The sequence below is a fragment of the Erythrolamprus reginae genome, chromosome 6 (genome assembly GCF_031021105.1).
Source record: "Erythrolamprus reginae isolate rEryReg1 chromosome 6, rEryReg1.hap1, whole genome shotgun sequence".
Lineage (NCBI taxonomy): Eukaryota > Metazoa > Chordata > Lepidosauria > Squamata > Dipsadidae > Erythrolamprus > Erythrolamprus reginae.
Genome location: NC_091955.1, coordinates 7,122,905 through 7,144,253, shown reverse-complemented (window position 1 = coordinate 7,144,253; position 21,349 = coordinate 7,122,905). Strand labels below are relative to the sequence as shown.

At 41.7% G+C, this 21,349-nt stretch overlaps 2 protein-coding genes across 3 annotated transcripts in view; both read right to left on the bottom strand.

Moving 5' to 3' along the window:
* RELN (reelin) overlaps window positions 1–21,349 on the bottom strand; it is a 522,908-nt gene that overhangs the window by 381,047 nt on the left and 120,512 nt on the right. The gene's annotated exons all lie outside the window — the stretch shown is intronic.
* ORC5 (origin recognition complex subunit 5) overlaps window positions 5,637–21,349 on the bottom strand; it is an 87,019-nt gene continuing 71,306 nt past the window's right edge. For both annotated transcript variants that reach the window (XM_070755188.1, XM_070755189.1), the window contains exons 14-15: window positions 17,533–17,645; window positions 5,637–6,164 (exon numbers count right to left, since the gene is read on the bottom strand). In XM_070755188.1, the coding sequence (XP_070611289.1) occupies window positions 6,119–6,164; window positions 17,533–17,645 (159 nt within the window). In that variant the 3' untranslated portion in view covers window positions 5,637–6,118. The remainder of the gene's footprint in view (window positions 6,165–17,532; window positions 17,646–21,349) is intronic.

The window sequence follows — 21,349 nt, the reverse complement described above, 5'->3', positions numbered from 1 at the left end:
ACCAGACTAGGGACACTGGCCGGATGAATACCTGGTAGGTAAATTTCCCCCCCCTATTTTCCTTCCCCAAACCTAAAGGTGTGTCCATCAAGATCAGATATTCCCATGGCTCAATGCACACAATTCAACACAGCAGCCACACACCACCAGAAAAAGAAGCAGCTGCTTTAAGGGGTTGCCAAGATATATGACATCAATGCCCATCTGTTCCAAAGCACATTTGGCCTTTTTTAATTTGGGGAGCCTTAATTTTGAATGCAGGTAGTCCTCAACTTACAACTGCTCGTTGGGAACCATCTATGTCATCCGACTAAGTGGGATGCCTAAAATATTCCCAAAATCAAGCCACCCTTCTCAATGAGGCCTAAAGGGAAACGAGGAAGTTAGGAAAAAGAAGAACCAGTCAGCTGAAAATGGCAAATAACGTATTCAGTTTTGCAGATTATTATATGGTTTGGTGCTACTGCTTTGAGATTTCCTGTTCTATCCTTAGAAACATAGAAACATAGAAGTCTGACGGCAGAAAAAGACCTCATGGTCCATCTAGTCTGCCCTTATACTATTTTCTGTATTTTATCTTAGGATGGATATATGTTTATCCCAGGCATGTTTAAATTCAGTCCCTGTGGATTTATCTACCACATCTGCTGGAAGTTTGTTCCAAGGATCTACTACTCTTTCAGTAAAATAATATTTTCTCATGTTGCTTTTGATCTTTCCCCCAACTAACTTCAGATTGTGTCCCCTTGTTCTTGTGTTCACTTTCCTATTAAAAACACTTCCCTCCTGGACCTTATTTAACCCTTTAATCTATTTAAATGTTTCGATCATGTCCCCCCTTTTCCTTCTGTCCTCCAGACTATACAGATTGAGTTCATGAAGTCTTTCCTGATACGTTTTATGCTTAAGACCTTCCACCATTCTTGTAGCCCGTCTTTGGACCCGTTCAATTTTGTCAATATCTTTTTGTAGGTGAGGTCTCCAGAACTGAACACAGTATTCCAAATGTGGTCTCACCAGCATTCTATATAGCGGGATCATAATCTCCCTCTTCCTGCTTGTTATACCTCTAGCTATGCAGCCAAGCATCCTACTTGCTTTCCCTACCGCCTGACTGCACTGTTCACCCATTTTGAGACTGTCAGAAATCACTACCCCTAAATCCTTTTCTTTTGAAGTATTTGCCAACACTGAACTGCCAATACAATACTCAGATTGAGGATTCCTTTTCCCCAAGTGCATTATTTTACATTTGGAAACATTAAACTGCAGTTTCCATTGCTTAGACCATTTATCTAGTAAAGCTAAATCATTTACCATATTACAGACGCCTCCTTCCGAGTGGACAAGAACATCTGTCCATTCAAGAGCGGGAGGTGGCAGAATAAATAAACTAGAGTTGGCAGAAGAACATTTTGTCTTTGTTTTCGTACTCTCAATTTTGCTCCAGTCTTCCTTCCTTTCAATTCCTCTTTGGCTCAGACTATTTACATTCCAGAGCGCTAGTTTTGCAATGCAGATTTCTGCCCTACTGTCTGCCTGAAGTGAAAATATTCTCTCAAGCAACTTATGGTACTTTGTTGCTTTAAAAAATAAAACTCATTTTTCGCCCAGGCAATCATTGTACCTTTAACTATCTCCTCTGGTCTTCCATATTCCATCAGATATTTATGATATTCCATCAGATATATATAGAGAGAGGAATGTGAACAGATTTGGAAGAGAAATATCAAATTAACAAAATCCACAATATACAAAGAAAACCAATATAAAATGCTATACCGTTGGCATCTTCCACCCAAAAGACTAGCTAAAATGCACAAAAATTATAGTCCAATGTGTTGGAAATGTAAAAAACACTCAAGGCACCTTCTTTCATCTATGGTGGTTATGTCCAGAGACAAGAAAATATTGGGAAAAAATAAATAATTGGTTGTGTCAAATAACAAATATAAAAATAGAATATACGCCAGAGTTTTGTCTACTGGGTATTATGAGAGGTACCTATTCTAAAAATGTAAAATATCTCAGCTTGCATATTACAACAGCTGCAAGGATTGTATTTGCACAGAACTGGAAAAATCCGCAAATACCTGAAGACAATGAGATCATCAAGAAAATATACGACTGTGCAGAGATGGACAGATTGACAATGGAGCTTAATAATCGAAAAGAATCGGACTATTATGACACCTGGACAAAATGGTACCAATGGACAAAAAAAAAGAAACTCAAAAGAAACATCGAAATAAAATATCAAGAAATCTAAAAGTAATTAGAAGACAATGTCGATAGGAATGTATATATGATGTAGACTCATCTGTAAATATGATTATGTACTTTTAAAAAAAAATGGAAAAATTTAATAAATATATATTGAAAAAAAATAAAAATAAAATAAAACTCAAACTTGTATACAGTGTTCCCTCGATTTCCGCGGGGGATGCGTTCCGAGACCGCCCGCGAAAGTCGAATTTCCGCGAAGTAGAGATGCGGAAGTAAATACACCATTTTTGGCTATGGACAGTAACACTTTAAACCCCTAAACTGCAAATTCTCATTCCCTTAGCAACCATTTACTCACCATTATTACTGGTACTCACCATTGAATAAGACACTTAGCGATCCTGATATTTATAAACATAATTGCTTATTAACAATAATTATTTTTTTTGTTATTTGCAAAAATTCTTAGTTTGGCGATGACGTATGACATCATCGGGTGGGAAAAACCGTGGTATAGGGAAAAAACCGTGAAGTATTTTTTAATTAATATTTTTTGAAAAACCGTGGTATAGGCTATTCACGAAGTTTGAACCCGCGAAAATCGAGGGAACACTGTACCCCTTATTATTTCAAGGTTTGACTTATGATGTAGCATCCTTGGCTCCAAAAACGGCTGGTAGCCCTGTTTAAAAAGAAACTACTGGAGTCATTCATTGAAAAGTTGATTTCTGGAGAAATCAAATTTTTTCCTGTCCCGCTCCATCCAGATTTCAGAAGAGGACTTTCCCATTCAAGAAAAAATTATGATAGTACGGAGTTTTGAAGTAGTTCTTGCAGGCTGACTAGGTTTTTATCAGCTTTGTTCCCTGGGCCGTCTGGTAAACTCATCTTTTTCTTGCCTTATGCGAAACGGCTATATGGCGATTTTGCAACCCGGAAGTAAAAACACCATCTGCGCATGCGCGCCCTTTTTTCTATGGGCACGCATGCGTAGATGGCGCCGGGCAGATCAGCTGCTGGGCGGCTTCCCTAGGTCTTCCCCCTCTTGCTGGCGGGAGGGCGAGCGGCGGGCATCAGCGAGGAGTTTCCCCACCGCCCACGCAAACTCCTCGCTGCCGCCCGCCCGTCCTTCGCCCGCCCACGCCGTTCATTCTCGCCGCTTCCCAGCTGAGTCCTGAAGCGAATTGGCTTCAGGACTCAGCTCGGAAGCGGCCCGAGCGAACGGCGTGGGCGGGCGAAGGGCGGGCGAGCGGTAGCGAGGAGTTTGCGTGGGCGGTGGGGAAACCCCAATCTTCGGCTCCTCACTGCTGCGGAAGTAAAAACACCATCTGCGCATGCGCAGATGGTGTTTTTACTTCCGCAGCGCTACTTCGCGAAAAACCGGTCATTGCGAGGGGTCCTGGAACGGAACCCTCGCAATACCCGGGGGATCACTGTATTTGGGTTTCTTCCCGTGTAGGATTTGGAAATTTCTGGCGATGTTTTGACGAGGTCCCATTCGTCATCTTCAGGCTGGTGTTTCTGTCCTTGTTCTAGGGCGAACACAGCGAGACCTGAGCTGCCTTCCTTCTATAAATACTGGTGGCTGAGTGTGGTTTGATGGCCCAGCAATTGCCTGCTGTGTAGAAACTTCCTGGTGAGTCAGTGGGGTAGCACCTGGGGTCGTTGATGTAGCTGAGGTATGCTGATTAGTTAATGGTTGTTGATTAGGTGTAATCCTACACGGGAAGGAACCGGAATATACCAAGAACGTCATATATTTAGTAGTGTCTATGTGGTGTATATTCGAGGTGGAGGTCCTTTGAAAGCTGTATGCAACAAAATTTAATTTTAATGGATGCCGATTGGTGTACGTTCAAAGTGACAATAAAGTGATTCTAAATTCTAAGTCTTAGGTCTAACTTCCTACCTGAGATAAACTGTTTGATCGAGGTCAGGAGTCTCCAAACTTGGCAACTCTTAAGACCCAGGGACTTCAACTCCCAGAATTCATCAACCAGCCAGGTTGGCTGGGGAATTCTGGGAGTTGAAAACCACCAAGTCTAAAAGTGCCAAGTTTGGAGACCCCTGACCTAAAAGGACAGCCACAACTTGGATACTTTGGAAGTCCAACGAGAGTGTATATGAGGGGTCCAAACCCCTACTTAGGAAATACTACACTACTTCAGACAGATGGTTATCCAACATCTTCTTTAAAACTTCCAGTGTTGGAGCATTCACAACTTCTGGAGGCAAACTGATCCACTGATTAATTGTTCTAACTGTCAGGAATTTTCTCCTTATTTCTAAGTAGCTTCTCTCCTTGTTTAGTTTCCACCCACTGCTTCTTGTTCTACCCTCAGGTGCTTTGGAGAATAGGTTGACTCCTTCTTTGTGGCAACCCCTGAGATATTGGAACACTGCTATCATGTCTCCCCTGGTCCTTCTTTTCATTAAACTAGCTACTTAAATCTAGAAATACACATATGCCTGTATATTTTTAGATTAAGAAAATACTTACCTTAGCTCTACCGAAGTAATCTCTGGTCTCAGAAAGTAAATATCCTTACGGCTCCTCGGTGCTGTCTGAGCTTGGCTGTTTCCTTACAGATGTTTCATTACCCAAACAAGGTAACATCATCAATGCCAGTAGGAGACAGGGTTTCCTCTCACTTCTCATAAAATATGGCTTAGCAGCTGTAAACGCTAGGCATTTGGTGAAAAGTTAAAGAGCAGGTAAAATCCTTTCCTTCCTTCCTTCCATTCTTCCTTCTTTCTCCCCTTCATTCCTTCCATTGTTTACTTTCTCATTCCTTCCTTCCTTCCATTCTTCCTGCTTTCTCCTTCCTTCCATTCTTCTTTACTTTCTCCTTCCTTCCATTCTTCCTTCTTTCTCCTTTCTTCCTTCCTTCCATTCCTCTTTACTTTCTCCTTCCTTCCCTCCCCTTCCTTCCCTCCCTCCCTCCCCTTCCTTCCTTCCTTCCTCCCTCCCTTCTTTTTTTCTTTCTTTCTAAGTAGAGAATCAGTAACGGTCACAGGGTGTCCAAGTGAGAAAGCATTTTGAAATTCCTTGATATTTCCTGACATTTCCCTGTAACTTGCGATCTAGTGAAGGCGCGGTCGTAGATGACGTCATACCAAACGGCTAAGCCGTGGAGAAATATCGGCAGCTGAAGAAGCAAGTTGTGGCCAGAGTTATGCTCATGTTTGCTTGACTCTGCCAGGCAGCGCGATCCGTTTTCCTTTTACATGACTTTTCCCTGACTTTTAAACACTTTAATAAATTTGTTTCCCCCCCTGATTTATTCCATTTGTTTTTTTTACAAATTCCCTGATAATTCCCGAACCGCTGATTTCCCTTGATAATTCCCTGTTTTCCAGATTTGCTGGGTCAGTAGGCTAAGATCTAAAAAGGAAAGGAAAGCATCCCACCAGGTCAACTGTGTTATTTATTGTATGCGGCACTCTACTGAATGGCGCTTTTAGCTGTGGCTCACAAGTGGAAACAACCTCCCACGGAGAGGAAGTGAAAAGGCCGGGCGTGGAGATCCTGCCGCCAGGTTCAAAACGCAGGGGACGCGGCACAAAGCGACATCTTTGTCAGACGGGTTTCAGGCCATCTCGCCGCTGAAACGAAGTAATTAAGAGGGGAACAGATTGTGCCTAGTCCCTGCTGTTTGTAATTAACACGTCTGTTCCCAATGCGCCAGGGTATCAGGTAAAGCCTCCCTTCGACAGATCCATCCAGGCCAACGAGAGCGTTTTCATCTTCTTCCACGCTGGGTTGGCACCTGCACTGGACAAATCCAAGAGACGCCCCCCACCCCCATTTTTCCATCCTGGATGGCTGGACGGTGGGGTGCAGCAAATGGGCTTCGCCTGAGTCGCCGTCGCAGCAGCGCCCATGGGGTCTTCACAGAAAGTCATACAAATACTTGGTGATGTCGAAGTTCACGGTCCTGGAAACGTCAACACAATAGGTCAGTGTAATCAAATCGTCCTGAGAAATGGCAGCAAACAATCAGAGTTGGGAGGGACCTCAGAGGTCTTCTATCCAACCCCCTGTTCAAGCGGGACACCCTGGGCTGTCAATCTTGGATGCGTTATGCACTGGCCACGCCCACGCCCGGTTTAGCAAAGGTGAGAAAGTCCCAATACATCATGTGATTTATTTATTTATTTATTTATTCATTCATTCATTCATTCATTCATTCATTCATTCATTCATTCATTCATTCATTCATTCATTCATTCATTTATTGGATTTGTATGCCGCCCCTCTCCGGAGACTCGGGCCGGCTAACAGCAATAATAAAACAGCATATAATAATAATCCAATACTAAAAACAGTTAAAAACGCATTATTATAAAAACCAAACATACATACAGATTCTGCTGCACGAACCCCAGCGACCAGTTAGGTCCCACAGAGTGGGTCTTCTCCGGGTCCCGTCAACCAAACAATGTCGCTTGGCGGGACCCAGAGGAAGAGCCTTCTCTGTGGCGGCCCCGACCCTCTGGAACCAACTCCCCCCAGAGATTAGAATTGCTCCCACCCTCCTTGCCTTATGGAAGCTGCTTAAAACCCACCTCTGCCGCCAGGCATGGGGGAACTGAGATACACTTTCCCCCTAGGCCTTTACAATTTTATGCATGGTATGTCTGTATGTATGATTGGTTTTTATATACAGTAATGGGTTTTTAACTGTTTTTTAGTATTGGATTTTGTTGTACTGTTTTACTGCTGTTGTTAGCCGCCCCGAGTCTGAGTCAAATCAAATAAAATAAAATAAAATAAAATCAAATAAATAAATAAATAAATAAATACCATGCATAAAATTGTAAAGGCCTAGGGGGAAAGTGTATCTCAATTCCCCCATGCCTGGTGGCAGAGGTGGATTTTAAGCAGTTTAAGAAAGGCAAGGAGGGTGGGGGCAATTCTAATCTCTGGGGGGAGTTGGTTCCAGAGGGTTGGGGCCGCCACAGAGAAGGCTCTTCCCCTGGGTCCCACCAAGCGACATTGTTTAGTCGACGGGACCCGGAGAAGACCCACTCTGTGGGACCTAACTGGTCGCTGGGATTCGTGATGCTGCTGTGACATGAATTTGACAGCCCCACCCTGTACCTACAAGTGGCTGCCCAGCCTCTTCATAAAAACCTCCTGTGATGGAGACCCCACAACTTCTGGAGACAAGTCATTCCACCGATTATTTGTTTTATTTATTTATTAATTGGATATCTATGCCGCCCCTCTCTGAAGACTCGGGGCACCTTACAACATGTAAAAACAGTGATCTACAATAAAATTAATCCAATTAATGTAGAATTACATGGCTATCTAAAATCCCCAATTGATTAAAAAAAAAAATCAATCACATCCATTTCTTACAACAATCACACAATCATTCGTTGGCCAGGGGTCAAGATCTAATTGGCCCGAACCTGATGACATAAATGAGTCTTCAGATTCTTACGAAAGGCGAGGAGGGTCGGGGTAGTACAGATCTCCCGAGGAGCTGATTCTAGAGGGCTGGGGCCTCCACAAAGAACGCTCTTAACTACTGCAACGCTCTCTACATGGGGCTACCTTTGAAGAGTGTTCAGAAACTTCAGATCGTGCAGAATGCGGCCGCGAGAGCAATCAGGGGCCTTCCCAGATACGCCCATGTCTTGTCAACACTCCGCAGCCTGCAGTGGCTGCCGATCAGTTTCCAGTCACAATTCAAAGTGTTGGTTATGACCTATAAAACCCTACATGGCATCGGACCAGAATACCTTCGGGGGCCGCCTTCTGCCACACAAATCCCAGCGGCTGACGAGGTCCCACAGAGTTGGCCTTCTCCGTGTCCCATCGACTAAACAATGTCATCTGGCGGGGCCCAGGGGAAGAGCCTTCTCTGTGGCAGCCCCAGCCCTCTGGAACCAACTCCCCCCAGAGATTAGGACTGCCCCCACCCTCCTCGCCTTTCGTAAGTTGTTGAAAACTCGCCTTTGCCACCAGACATGGGGAAATTGACACCTCCCCTAACTATTTTGGTTTATGTATGGTTTAATTTTATGCCGCCTTCTCCTTAGACTCAGGGCGCCTTACAACATGTTAGCAATAGCACTTTTTAACAGAGCCAGGCTATTGCCCCCACAATCCAGGTCCTCATTTTGTATTGTATAAATACATATTTCCTTTTCCTATTTAAATGTTCGTTTGTTATAAATTGCAGGTTGGACGTTAAATGCTGAGAAAAATTAAACAGGCTGACTCGGTCTGTCCTTAAAGCCAGGATGGCGCAGTGGTTAGAGTGCAGCACTGTAGGCTACTTCAGCTAACTGCTAGCTGTAGTTTAGCAGTTCAAATCTCACCACCGGCTCAAGGTGGACTCAGCCTTCCATCCTTCTGAGGTGGGTCAAATGAGGACCCAGATTATTGGGTGCAATAGGCTGATTCCGTAAACCGCTTAGAGAGGGTTGTAAAAGCGGTATATATGTCTAAATACTATTGCTATTATAAAATAGTATTTCTGGTGTAGGACGCCTTCATCTAATTTAAGCATTGTTTTTTCTGTTGGATCACCCTGGTATATTGAACAGAAAAAACATATAGCTCCTCCCTGGTACAAAGCTGAAGGGATCAGATCTGGTGGCCTAGAGGTTAATTCTCTGCCTTACAAGGTAGAGGCCCCAGGATCAAATCTCAGTAAGGGTATGGCTAGCTGATGAGGCCAGAATAAGGCCGAAATAGCGCTGTCCTAGTCTCCCTTAATTTTAAAAATTCAGCAATAACATGTGATACATACATATATATATATATATAAAACGTCGCCAGAAATTTCTGAATCCTACACAGGAAGAAACCTAAATATACCAAGACCGTCATACCTGTACCCGTGAAAATCTACGAAAACAAATATATATATATTCACTCTAGAGCAAGGACAGAAGCACCAGCCTGAAGATGATGAGTGGGACCTCATCAAAACATCGCCAGAAATTTCTAAATCCTACACGGGAAGAAACCCGAATATACAAAGACCATCATACCTGTACCCATGAAAATCTATGAAACCAAATACTGTATATGTATGTATGTATGTATGTATGTATGTATGTATGTATGTATGTATGTATGTATGTATGTATATGTTTTTTCTGTTGGATATATATACTACTTTTTTTTACTATTTTTCCCCCCAATGCATTTGAAAGTTAAATTGCTTTGTTCTTAACACAATGTTTCCGCCAAAAAACTGTATAGCCTCTTTTGGTAGAATGTAATTTGGAAATATTTCAGATATGACATAGTTTGATTTTGTCATTCGCCTTCTCTGTTTGAAAAGATAGGAATGCAAATCAAAGAAATGATGTGCCAAGTTTATTATTTTAGCTTACTGAGTGACAGATATGCTAATATGTATGTATGAGTGCGAGGAAGGGAGGGAGGGAGGAAGACGGAGGAATATGAAAAGAGGAAGGAAGGAAGGAGGGAGGGAAGGAGGGAAGGAAGGAAGAAGGGAAGGAGGGGGGAAGAAGGAAGGAAGAAGGGAAGGAGGGAGGGAAGGAAGGAAGGAGGGAAGGAAGGAAGAAGGGAAGGAAGGAAGGAGGGAGGGAGGGAAGGAAGGGAGGAGGGAGGGAAGGAAGGAAGAAATAAGGGAAGGAGGGAAGGAAGGAAGGAAGAAGGGAAGGAAGGAGGGAAGGAAGAAGGGAAGGAAGGAGGGAAGGAAGGAGGGAGGGAAGGAAGGAAGAAGAGAAGGAGGGAAGGAAGGAGGGAAGGAAGGAAGGAGGGAAGGAAGAAGGAAAGGAGTGAAGGAAAAGAAAGCATTCCTGTTGATATATAACTTATTCAGACACATATTGAGAATGATACCTAGTTTTCTAGTTGCATTGGTTTTCAAATTCAAAAATTTACCCTCAATTTAAGCCAAATAATAATTTTAGCTCCAGATAAAGAAGAGGGTTTTTGTGTGTTTTTTTTTTTTAAGCTAGTAAACACAGCTCGCTGTTTGGAGATGCAAAACAGCAATCGTGTTTGCTATTGAACATTCTGGTCCTCTTCCAAACCACCTGTTCTAGCATTATGTACGGCATAACTCCTTTCATCTGCATCAATTTGCAATCTGCATTCTTCCATTCTTAGCAGCGGTTAACCCCGGCCTTTTGACGAAACTTGAACAATCTAAGAAACACTTTGACGGTATTTTTTGTGTTTTGTCAGGGAGAAAAAAAGAGAGAGAGAGAGAATGCCTTTAGAAGAGTAAAAAAATCCTTCCCTCCCTTCTTCTGAAACTAAATTTTGATCTATCAGTATTAATATTCCATGCTGAAGTTGCCTTTATATACAAAAATGAAGAAACTCCAGAATAGAAACATAGAAACATAGAAGACTGACGGCAGAAAAAGACCTCATGGTCCATCTCGTCTGCCCTTATATTATTTCCTGTATTTTATCTTACAATGGATCTATGTTTATCCCAGGCATGTTTAAATTCAGTTACTGTGGATTTACCACCCACGTCTGCTGGAAGTTTGTTCCAAGGATCTACTACTCTTTCAGTAAAATAATATTTTCTCATGTTGCCTTTGATCATTCCCCCAACTAACTTCAGATTGTGTCCCCTTGTTCTTGTGTTCACTTTCCTATTAAAAACACTTCCCTCCTGAACCTTATTTAACCCTTTGACATATTTAAATGTTTCGATCATGTCCCCCCTTTTCCTTCTGTCCTCCAGACTATACAGATCGAGTTCATGAAGTCTTTCCTGATACGTTTTATGCTTAAGGGGTCACAATCTGAAGTTAGTTGGGGGAAAGATCAAAAGCAACATGAGAAAATATTATTTTACTGAAAGAGTAGTAGATCCTTGGAACAAACTTCCAGCAGACGTGGTAGATAAATCCACAGTAACTGAATTTAAACATGCCTGGGATAAACATATATCCATCCTAAGATAAAATACAGGAAATAGTATAAGGGCAGACTAGATGGACCATGAGGTCTTTTTCTGCCGTCAGACTTCTATGTTTCTATGTTTCTAAGACCTTCCACCATTCTTGTAGCCCGTCTTTGGACCCGTTCAATTTTGTCAATATCTTTTTGTAGGTGAGGTCTCCAGAACTGAACACAGTATTATTCCAAATGTGGTCTCACCGGCATTCTATATAGCGGGATCATAATCTCCCTCTTCCTGCTTGTTATACCTCTAGCTATGCAGCCAAGCATCCTACTTGCTTTTCCTACCGCCCGACCGCACTGCTCACCCATTTTGAGACTGTCAGAAATCACGACCCCTAAATCCTTCTCTTCTGAAGTTTTTGCTTCAGAAGGGTTTTTAAAAGAAATAGATCATTGGGGGGGAAAAAAAGCAGCAAGACATTGTAATTTTAACCATGAAATAAATTGCCTCCGCTTTTCAAAGGCCATCCGTTCCAGTTTCGGCCTCGTTATTAAGATCACATTTCAAAAATAATTCATGTCTGTGAAATTAACACAAAAGCTTCTCATATGCTAGAACAAGAAGCAATGGGTGGAAACTAAACAAGGAGAGAAGTAACTCAGAACTAAGGATAAATTTCCTGACAGTTAGAACAATTGATCTGCGGAACAGCTTGCCACCAGAAGTTGAGAATGCTCCAACACTGGAAGTTTTTAAGAAGATGCTGGATAACCATCTGTCTGAAATAGTGGAGGGTTTCTTGCCTAAGCAGGGGGTTGGACTAGAAGACCTCCAAGGTCCCTTCCAACTCTGTTGTTGTTGTTGTTGTTATTATAAAGCATCTCATTGTCTACAAGGAGAAAAAAACCCCGATCGCCTTTCCAAGATATGGTAAAATGAATCAGGCCAAAGCCCATCGAGTCCAGCATTCTGTGTCCCACAGTGGCCCACCAATTGTCCATGGGGATCTTGAGCAGAAAGAGAAGGCAAAACCCTCCCTTTCCCTTGAACCCCAACAATAATTTATATAATTTAATTTAATAATTTATTGGATTTGTATGCCGCCCTTCTCCGCAGACTCGGGGCGGCTAACAACAATAATAAACACAACATGTACAATCCAATAATAAAAAAACAACTAAAAACCCCTATTATAAAACCAAACATACACACAAACGTACCATGCATAACTTGTAATGGCCTAGGGGGAAGAGCTATCTCAACTCCCCCATGCCTGGCGGTATAAATGAGTCTTGAGTAGTTTACGAAAGACAGGGAGGGTGGGGGCAGTTCTAATCTCCGGGGGGAGTTGGTTCGAGTGCCGGGGCCGCCACAGAGAAGGCCCTTCCCCTGGGGCCCGCCAAACGACATTGTTTAGTCGACGGGACCTGGAGAAGGCCAAATGCTACCCAAGGGAATTGTGCCTGCCTCAACCAACATAGAGGTGGCACATGGACATCCATTTCAATAACCACCGATACACTTGGCATCCACGAATCTGTCTAATCCTGCCTTGAAGCTATCGAGGCTGACAGCTGTCACAACCTCTTCTGGAAGTGAATTCCATAAACCAAGGACCCTCTGGATGAAGAAATATTTCCCTTTAGTTGCAAAATGGGGAAAAATTCACTTCAGAAATGTCCCACCTTAACAACAGGGCTCAGTCATGGTTGTGAGTTTATTTTAAAGGGTCAATTGTTTATTTTAAAGGGTCAATTTTTGAAGTGAATGCTTTTTATTTTAGATTAAAAAAAAAAAAGTGAGCATATATGATTTTTTTAAAAAAAGAATCTTCAGTGCTATTTCTGAATCACATTCGAAGTGTGCCCAACGGCCTTGTGCTTCGTATACAGGTAGTTCTTAAGGAAAGATTTCACACACACCAGCTGAAAAATAACACTATTTTTCTACAACGTGGGATTCTGAAAACGCTTAGATTGCCTGAAGTTCAAAACTGTCGACTCGGGGGGAAAGAGAGATGAAATAATGTTGTCCTGACTGTGAGCGCCGCGATGCCCGATCAGAGAAAGTCTGATCCTCGAAACATCAGCAAGATTTAAAGATTTGATTCAAGTTTTTGTTCCACGGAAAGGAAGCTCAAAGCAGCCACGAAAAGGCATATTAAAAACAACACTGTAGGGAAGGGGGAAAGAACAAATCAAAATTCGCAAGTAAAAGCATAAATAACACTCCGACAATAAAAGAAAGCATTAAAACAGAATAGCAGGACACCTGCTGAAAGGCTAAATATTTACTGGAATATGGAATTATTTGTATGCCAGGAGGGAGTAGGATACTTGGCCTCCCTCGGCAGGGAGTTGCAATTGCTGAGAGTAGCAACTAAGCAGACTCTGACGTCTGAGGAACTCACCCCTAAGATCTTAAAACTAAGTAGGCTTGAGTGCCACCAAATGGCTTCAAACAATACGCAGCTAGTCCTTGACTTACAACCACTATTGGTGTCTGGATATATACAGTAGTACCTCTACCTAAGAACGCCTCTACTTACAAACTTTTCTAGATAAGAACCGGGGGTTCAAGATTTTTTTGCCTCTTCTTAAGAACAGTTTTCCACTTACAAACCCGAGCCTCCGAAACTGTAATGGGAAAAGGCAGGGAGAAGCCTCTGTGGGGCCTCTCTAGGAATCTCCTGGGAGGAAACGGGGATTGAAAAGGTGGGGAGAAGCCTCCGTGGAGCCTCTCTACGAAATTCCTCGGAGGAAACAGGGCCGGAAATGGCTGTGAGAAGCCTTCGTGGGGCCTCTCTAGGAATCTCCTGGGAGGAAACAGGATCGGAAATGGCTGTGAGAAGCCTATGAGGGGCCTCTCTAGGAATCTCCTGGGAGGAAACAGGGCCAAAAAAGGCAGGGAGAAGCCTTTGTGGGGCCTCTCTAGGAATCTCCTGGGAGGAAACAGGATCGGAAATGGCTGTGAGAAGCCTATGAGGGGCCTCTCTAGGAATCTCCTGGGAGGAAACAAGGCCAGAAAAGGAGGGGAGGAGCCTCCGTGGGGCCTCTCTAGAAATCTCCTGGGAAGGAAACAGGGCCTCCTCCCTCCCTGTGGTTTCCCCAATTGCACGCATGATTTGCTTTTACATTGATTCCTATGGGAAAAATTGCTTCTTCTTACAAATTTTTCTACTTAAGAACCTGGTCACGGAACAAGTTAAGTTCGTAAGTAGAGGTACCACTGTATATGCAGAGTAATGCAAGAGGACTATATAAGATATCAGAATATATTGTGGCAATTAGTGAACCAAATAAATGAACGAAGACATATTTTGTAGAAAAACAATAGTTTTACTCTTCAGTGCTTCATTCTTCTATATACAGGAACTTTACATCAGTTATATTCAGCTTACTTACAAGTAGATATTCAACCAATCCAGGTTACAAGTAGATACTGAACCAATCCAGGTTTCTAGTAGATACTAAACCTATCCAGGTTTCTTCGTATCACTGCTACTACTCTACTCAATATCCAACTCATACTCAAATTGCTCCAGCCAGCCCACTAACAACCACCACCATGAATAACACAGAGGAATCATGGTGAAGTTGATTTCCATCTTATAATCCCCTGGCCCAATCACATTGCAGTTCACACCCAATGACTCATCATTAACATGCTTTGCATTCTACATTACCTTATATTGTAATACAATGAAATATCAACCAGGATTGCTAATCATGACACCCCTTCTGATATTTCATTGAACAAACATTAATTTGTTCTACCATTTTACAAGGGTAAGGGTTTTGTCAATCCATCGGCTACATTCTACATTGCCTTATATGGTAATACAATGGAATATCACCCAGGATTATTAATCCCGACAATTGGTCACAGAGTCAAAGGCTACCTGTATAAAATTTCTCTTGGCTAAGCGAGTGGTATTTGCCCCATTTTTATGACTTTCCTTGCCAGAATTGTTACGGGAATCGCTGCAGTTGTTAAGTTAGCAACACTGTCGTTAAGCGAATCTGGCATTCCCATTAACTTTGTTTGTCAGGAGGTTGCAAAAGGGACAAGACACTGCAAGTGTCCTAAATATGAGTCTCCACACACCACCGGTGGACCACAACACACATTGCTGGCTCATATTTAAATGGTTGTCCACCCAAAGATCCTTCTCACAGTTACTGCTGTTGAGCGAGGTACCACATATACTGTATCTGTGCATTTTGTTTTTCTTGCCTAAATGTAGATCCTTACTTTTCTCACCACTGAATTTAATTGTGTTTGATAGCACCTAATGTTCAAGTCTGTATATTGTTTTTGCTATTGCTGTGAGCCACCCCGAGTCTATGGAGAGGGGCGGCATACCAATCTAATAAATAAAAATAATAATAATGTCTATCAATATTCTTCTGTATTGTGTGCCTATCTTCTGGAGTGTTGGCTGTTCCTGCTAGCTAATGTCATCTACAAATTTCATGAGTTCCCCATCTATTTATTTATTTATTTTTATTTATTTATTAGATTTGTATGCCACCCCTCTCCGTAGACTCGGGGCAGCTCACAACACAATAAAACAGTTCATAACAAATCTAATAATTTACAATTTAAAATATTTAAAAACCCATTATTAAGCAGACATACGTACAAACATACCATACATAAACTGTATAGGCCCGGGGGAGATGTCTCAGTTCCCCCATGCCTGACGACAAAGGTGGGTTTTGAGGAGTTTACGAAAGGCAAGGAGGGCAGGGTCAGTTCTAATCTCTGGGGGGAGCTGGTTCCAGAGAGTCGGGGCCGCCACAGAGAAGGCTCTTCCCCTGGGGCCCGCCAAAGACATTGTTTAGTTGACGGGACCCGGAGAAGGCCAACTCTGAGGGACCTAATCGGTCGCTGGGATTCGTGCAGCAGAAGGCGGTTCCTGAGATAATCTGGTCCGATGCCATGAAGGGCTTTATAGGTCATAACCAACACTTTGAATTTTGACCGGAAACTAATCGGCAACCAATGCAGACTGTGGAGTGTTGGTGTGACATGGGCATGCCTTGGGAAAGCCCATGATTGCTCTCGCAGCTGCATTCTGCACGATCTGAAGTTTCCAAGCACTCTTCAAAGGTAGCCCCATGTAGAGAGCATTACAGTGGTCGAGCCTCGATGAAATGAGGGCATTAGTGATTGTGAGCAGTGAGACCCGGACCAAATAGGGCCGCAACTGGTGCACCAGGCGAACCTGGGCAAACGTCCCTCTCGCCACAGCTGAAAGATGATTCTCTAATGTGAGCTGTGGATTGAGGAGGACGCCCAAGTTGCGGACCCTCTCAGAGGGGGTCAATAATTCCCCCCCCCCCAGGGTTATGGACAGACAGATGGAATTGTCCCTGGGAGACAAAACCCACAGCCACTCCGTCTTATCCGAGATCCCTCTCACAGTTACTGCTGTTGAGCGAGGTACCACATATACTGTACTTGTGCATTTTGCTTTTCTTGCCTAAATGTAGAACCTTACTTTTCTCACCATTGAATTTAATTGTGTTTGATAGCACCTAGCGTTCAAGTCTGTATATTGTTTTTTTGCTATTGCTGTGAGCCGCCCCGAGTCTACGGAGAGGGGCGGCATACCAATCTAATAAATAATAATAATAATAATAATAATAATAATAATAATAATAATAATAATAAGTCTATCAATATTCTTATGTATTTTGTGCCTGTCTTCTGGAGTGTTGGCTGTTCCTGCTAGCTTAATGTCATCTACAAATTTCATGAGTTCCCCATCTATCCCATTGTCCAAGTCATTAATGAAGATGTTGAAGAGTACTGGGCCTAAAACAGAGCCTTGGGGTACTCCACTGCCTACTTCCCTCCATGTAGGTGCAGTTCCATTGAGGACTTACACATTGAGTTCAGTTGGTCAGCCAGTTATGAATCCAATTGGTAGTGATGCTGTCTAACTCACATTTTCCCACTCTATTTAATAGTAGGTTATGATTTACTTTATCAAATGCCTTACTGAAGTCCAAGTAAATTATATTGACAGCATTCCCCAGTCCACTAATTTTGTCACTTTGTCAAAGAATGCCATAAGATTGGTCTGGCATGATCTTTTTTGACAAACCTATGTTGGCTTTTGGTTATAAAGAGCCTTAGTGGCGCAGTGGTTAGAGTGCAATATTGCCAGCCCCTTCTGGTGATCACTAACTCATTACTATTTGACAGGGAACCACTTTCCGTAGTAATATCAGCCCCCCGAGGCCCTTCACTCCCGTCTCCACTACCATCTGATAACCGCCCTAACGCAGGATAAACTAAGGCACTTGGCTGTTTGTCTTCAGAATTAGACATTTCCTGAGGCTGACAAGGATCACTCACAACAGGAGTGGTTTTACCAGACTGGGACTCGACCAAAGTGCACATAGCATTAGAAGTCAGGGACAAAACTTACCTGGAAATGGCTCTGATGAAATCCAGGGAAACCGCACATTTGTATCTTGGTCCATTAAACTGATCGTCATGGCCAATCAAGGTTAACAGTTGCAGTGTTACAAGAGACGTTATCTGAAAGGGGAGAGAAGTGTGACTTGGCTTGGCTTTCATCCATGCTGATATTACTGAAAAAGATACTGTGATTGTTTTCGACAGGGTGTCCTTCACTTACAACCACAATTCAGCTCCAAATTTCTGTTGTTAAGTGAGTTTTCCCCCATTTTATGACCTTTCTTGCCTCAGTTGTTAAATGAATCACCAAGATTAAGTTAGTAACATGGTTGTTAAGTGAATCTGGCTTCCTCGTTGACTTTGCTTGTTGGAAGGACACAAAAGGGAATCATGTGACCACGTGACACAGCAAAGATCATAAGTATGAGCCAGTTACCAAGCGTCCAAATTTGGTCACATGGTCAGGGGGAGGCTGCAAAGGTAGCAACTGTGAAAAAAGTTCATAAGTCACCTTTTTTGGGGAAAGGGCCGTTGTTAAATTGAACGGTCACTAAACAAACCATTGTAAGTCAAGGGCTACCTGTATTCTACCTGCTAATTTATCAAACTTTATATCTGCAGAACTAAATATATATATATATATATATAATGGTGATTAAAAATACAAGCTAACAAATACACCCACAATAAATATAGCATACAGTGTCTGCATGCACAACTTACAATGTTCATCAACTAATGCCTGCTGTAATAGTGATACATATCACATTTATAATTTTGAACTATTGCATTTATATTTACATGCATAAGAAAGTGAGATATAGATAGGTAGGTAGGTAGGTAGGTAGGTAGGTATAGATTAGATAGATTATAGAAACCTAGAAGATTGACGGGAGAAGAAGACCTCCTGGTCCATCTAGTCTGCCCTTATACTATTTCCTGTATTTTATCTTAAGATGGATATATGTTTATTCCACGCATGTTTAAATTCAGTTACTGTGGATTTATCAACCACATCTGCTGGAAGTTTGCTCCAAGAATCTACTAGTCTTTCAGTAAAATAATACACTACTCAAAAAATATAAAGGGAACACTTAACACAATATAACTCCAAGTAAATCAAACTTCTGTGAAATCAAACTGTCCACTTATGAAGCAACACTGATTGACAATAAATTTCACATGTTGTCAGCACATTCAACTTTGTACAGAACACAGTATTCAATGGGAATACAGTATTTCATTCATTCACATCTAGGATGTGTTATTTGAGTGTTCCCTTTATTTTTTTGAGCAATACTTGATGATTGATTGATTGATAGATAGATAGATGATAGATAGAGATAGATAGATAGATAAATGATAGATAGATAGATAGATGGATAGATGATAGAGATAGATAGATAGATGATAGAGAGAGAGATGATAGAGATAGATAGATAGATAGATAGATAGAGAGATAGAGATGATAGATAGATGATAGATGATAGATAGAGAAATGATAGATAGATAGATAGATAGATAGATGATAGATAGATAGAGATGATAGATAGAAAGATAGATAGATGATAGAGAGAGATGATAGATAGATAGATAGATAGATACATGATAGAGAGAGAGAGATGATAGAGATAGATAGATAGATAGAGAGATAGAGATGATAGATAGATGAGAGAGAGATGATAGATAGAGAAATGATAGATAGATAGATAGATAGATGATAGATAGAGATGATAGATAGAAAGATAGATAGATGATAGAGAGAGAGAGAGAGAGATGATAGATAGATAGATAGATGATAGGTAGATAGATGATAGAGAGAGAGAGAATGATAGATAGATAGATAGATAGAGAGAGAGAGAGAGATAGATAGATAGATAGATAGATAGATAGATAGATAGATAGATAGATAGATATAGATATAGATATGCATACAGCTATTTCTAGAACTAAATAATGTTGGGCTGCTGCTTTAGAAACGGAAAATGGAAATGTATGTCATTCCGAAATGGCTCACCACCGCAGATGTATTTCATTCTCTGCCTCCCGATTTTTGTGGACCTCTCTAAGTGAAGGAGGGAAATTGCTCTTCATTTGGAATAAATCCTCATTCAGCCAATGGTGGAAGCATAATGGGCCAATCTGTTATTGCAACTGCTTTTTGAGACCCGAGAGGACCATTATTGGCTAATCATATTTTTTCCAGGGTACGCTTGCAGCTGGCCTCTTCAGCTCGGAAGCCACCAATGAAAATAGGCCATATTCCACAGCGGGAATGAATGACACCAGGCTCATCAAAAGCCCGAGCCAACGCGACAGTTTGGATGACTTGGAGATGGACCCGTCTCAATAACATGGAGGATACAGATTTTTTTTTTTAACGTCCTTGCCCTTGTGTTGCAAATGCGCCCGTTCTGCCTTAACAACAACATAATGCCATCCATTTTCTAGGCTCTTCCTAAAACGTGGCAAAATGGAACGGGAAGTCAATTCTGTGAAATTGTATCCCTTCTATCTTTCTGGCTGTAAATTTAACATGGTGTCAGGCCAGATAATAAATTTCTGATTAATGTTTTAAGTATATATAACAAGCTACAATAGATCTAAAGGCTCTGGTGCTAAGGGAATATAAGGTTGCTTATTATTTTATTTTATTTATAGAAACATAGAAAGATAGAAGACTGACGGCAGATAAAGACCTCATGGTCCATCTAGTCTGCCCTTATACCATTTCCTGTATTTTATGTTACAATGGATATATGTTTATCCCAGGCATGTTTAAATTAAGTTACTGTGGATTTACCAACCACGTCTGCTGGAAGTTTGTTCCAAGCATCTACTACTCTTTCAGTGAAATAATATTTTCTCATGTTGCCTTTGATCATTCCCCCAACTAACTTCAGATTGTGTCCCCTTGTTCTTGTGTTCACTTTCCTATTAAAAACACTTCCCTCCTGAACCTTATTTAACCCTTTAACATATTTAAATGTTTCGATCATGTCCCCCTTTTTCCTTCTGTCCTCCAGACTATACAGATTGAGTTCATGAAGTCTTTCCTGATACGTTTTATGCTTAAGACCTTCCACCATTCTTGTAGCCCGTCTTTGGACCCGTTCAATTTTGTCAATATCTTTTTGTAGGTGAGGTCTCCAGAACTGAACACAGTACTCTAAATGTGGTCTCACCAGCGCTCTATATTATTTCTTTTATTTATTAGATTTGTATGCCGCTCCTCTCCGTAGATTCGGGGCGGCTCACAGCAATAATAAACAATATATAACAAATCTAATAATTTAAAAGAAACACTAAAAGCCCCATTATTAAAAGCAAACATACACACAAGCATACCTTACATAACTGTATAGGCCTGGGGGAGATGTTTCAATTCCCCCATGCCTGACGGCAAAGGTGGGTTTTAAGGAGTTTACGAAAGGCGAGGAGGGTGGGGGCAGTTCTAATCTCTGGGGGGGGGAGCTGGTTCCAGAGGGTCGGGGCCGCCACAGAGAAGGCTCTTCCCCTGAGTCCCGCCAAACGGGAAGAAGCTGAATCCCTGGCTAACAGATTTCAATTTCCTAATTTTTTTTAACAATAAAAGCTGCAGCATATTCATCTGCAAATGCTAACTGAATGGTTTTTATTTTTCCTTCATATTTACAGGAGGTGGACAAATAAATGGAAACACTTGACTTTTTGACATCATAATGTTTGAACATGTTCAAATCAATGAAAACTTGACATATTTTAATGTTTTTTAAAAAACAAATTCTGTTATTTGATATATATTTTTAAACTACCTTTTTTTTAACAGAAATTTAAGGAAATTG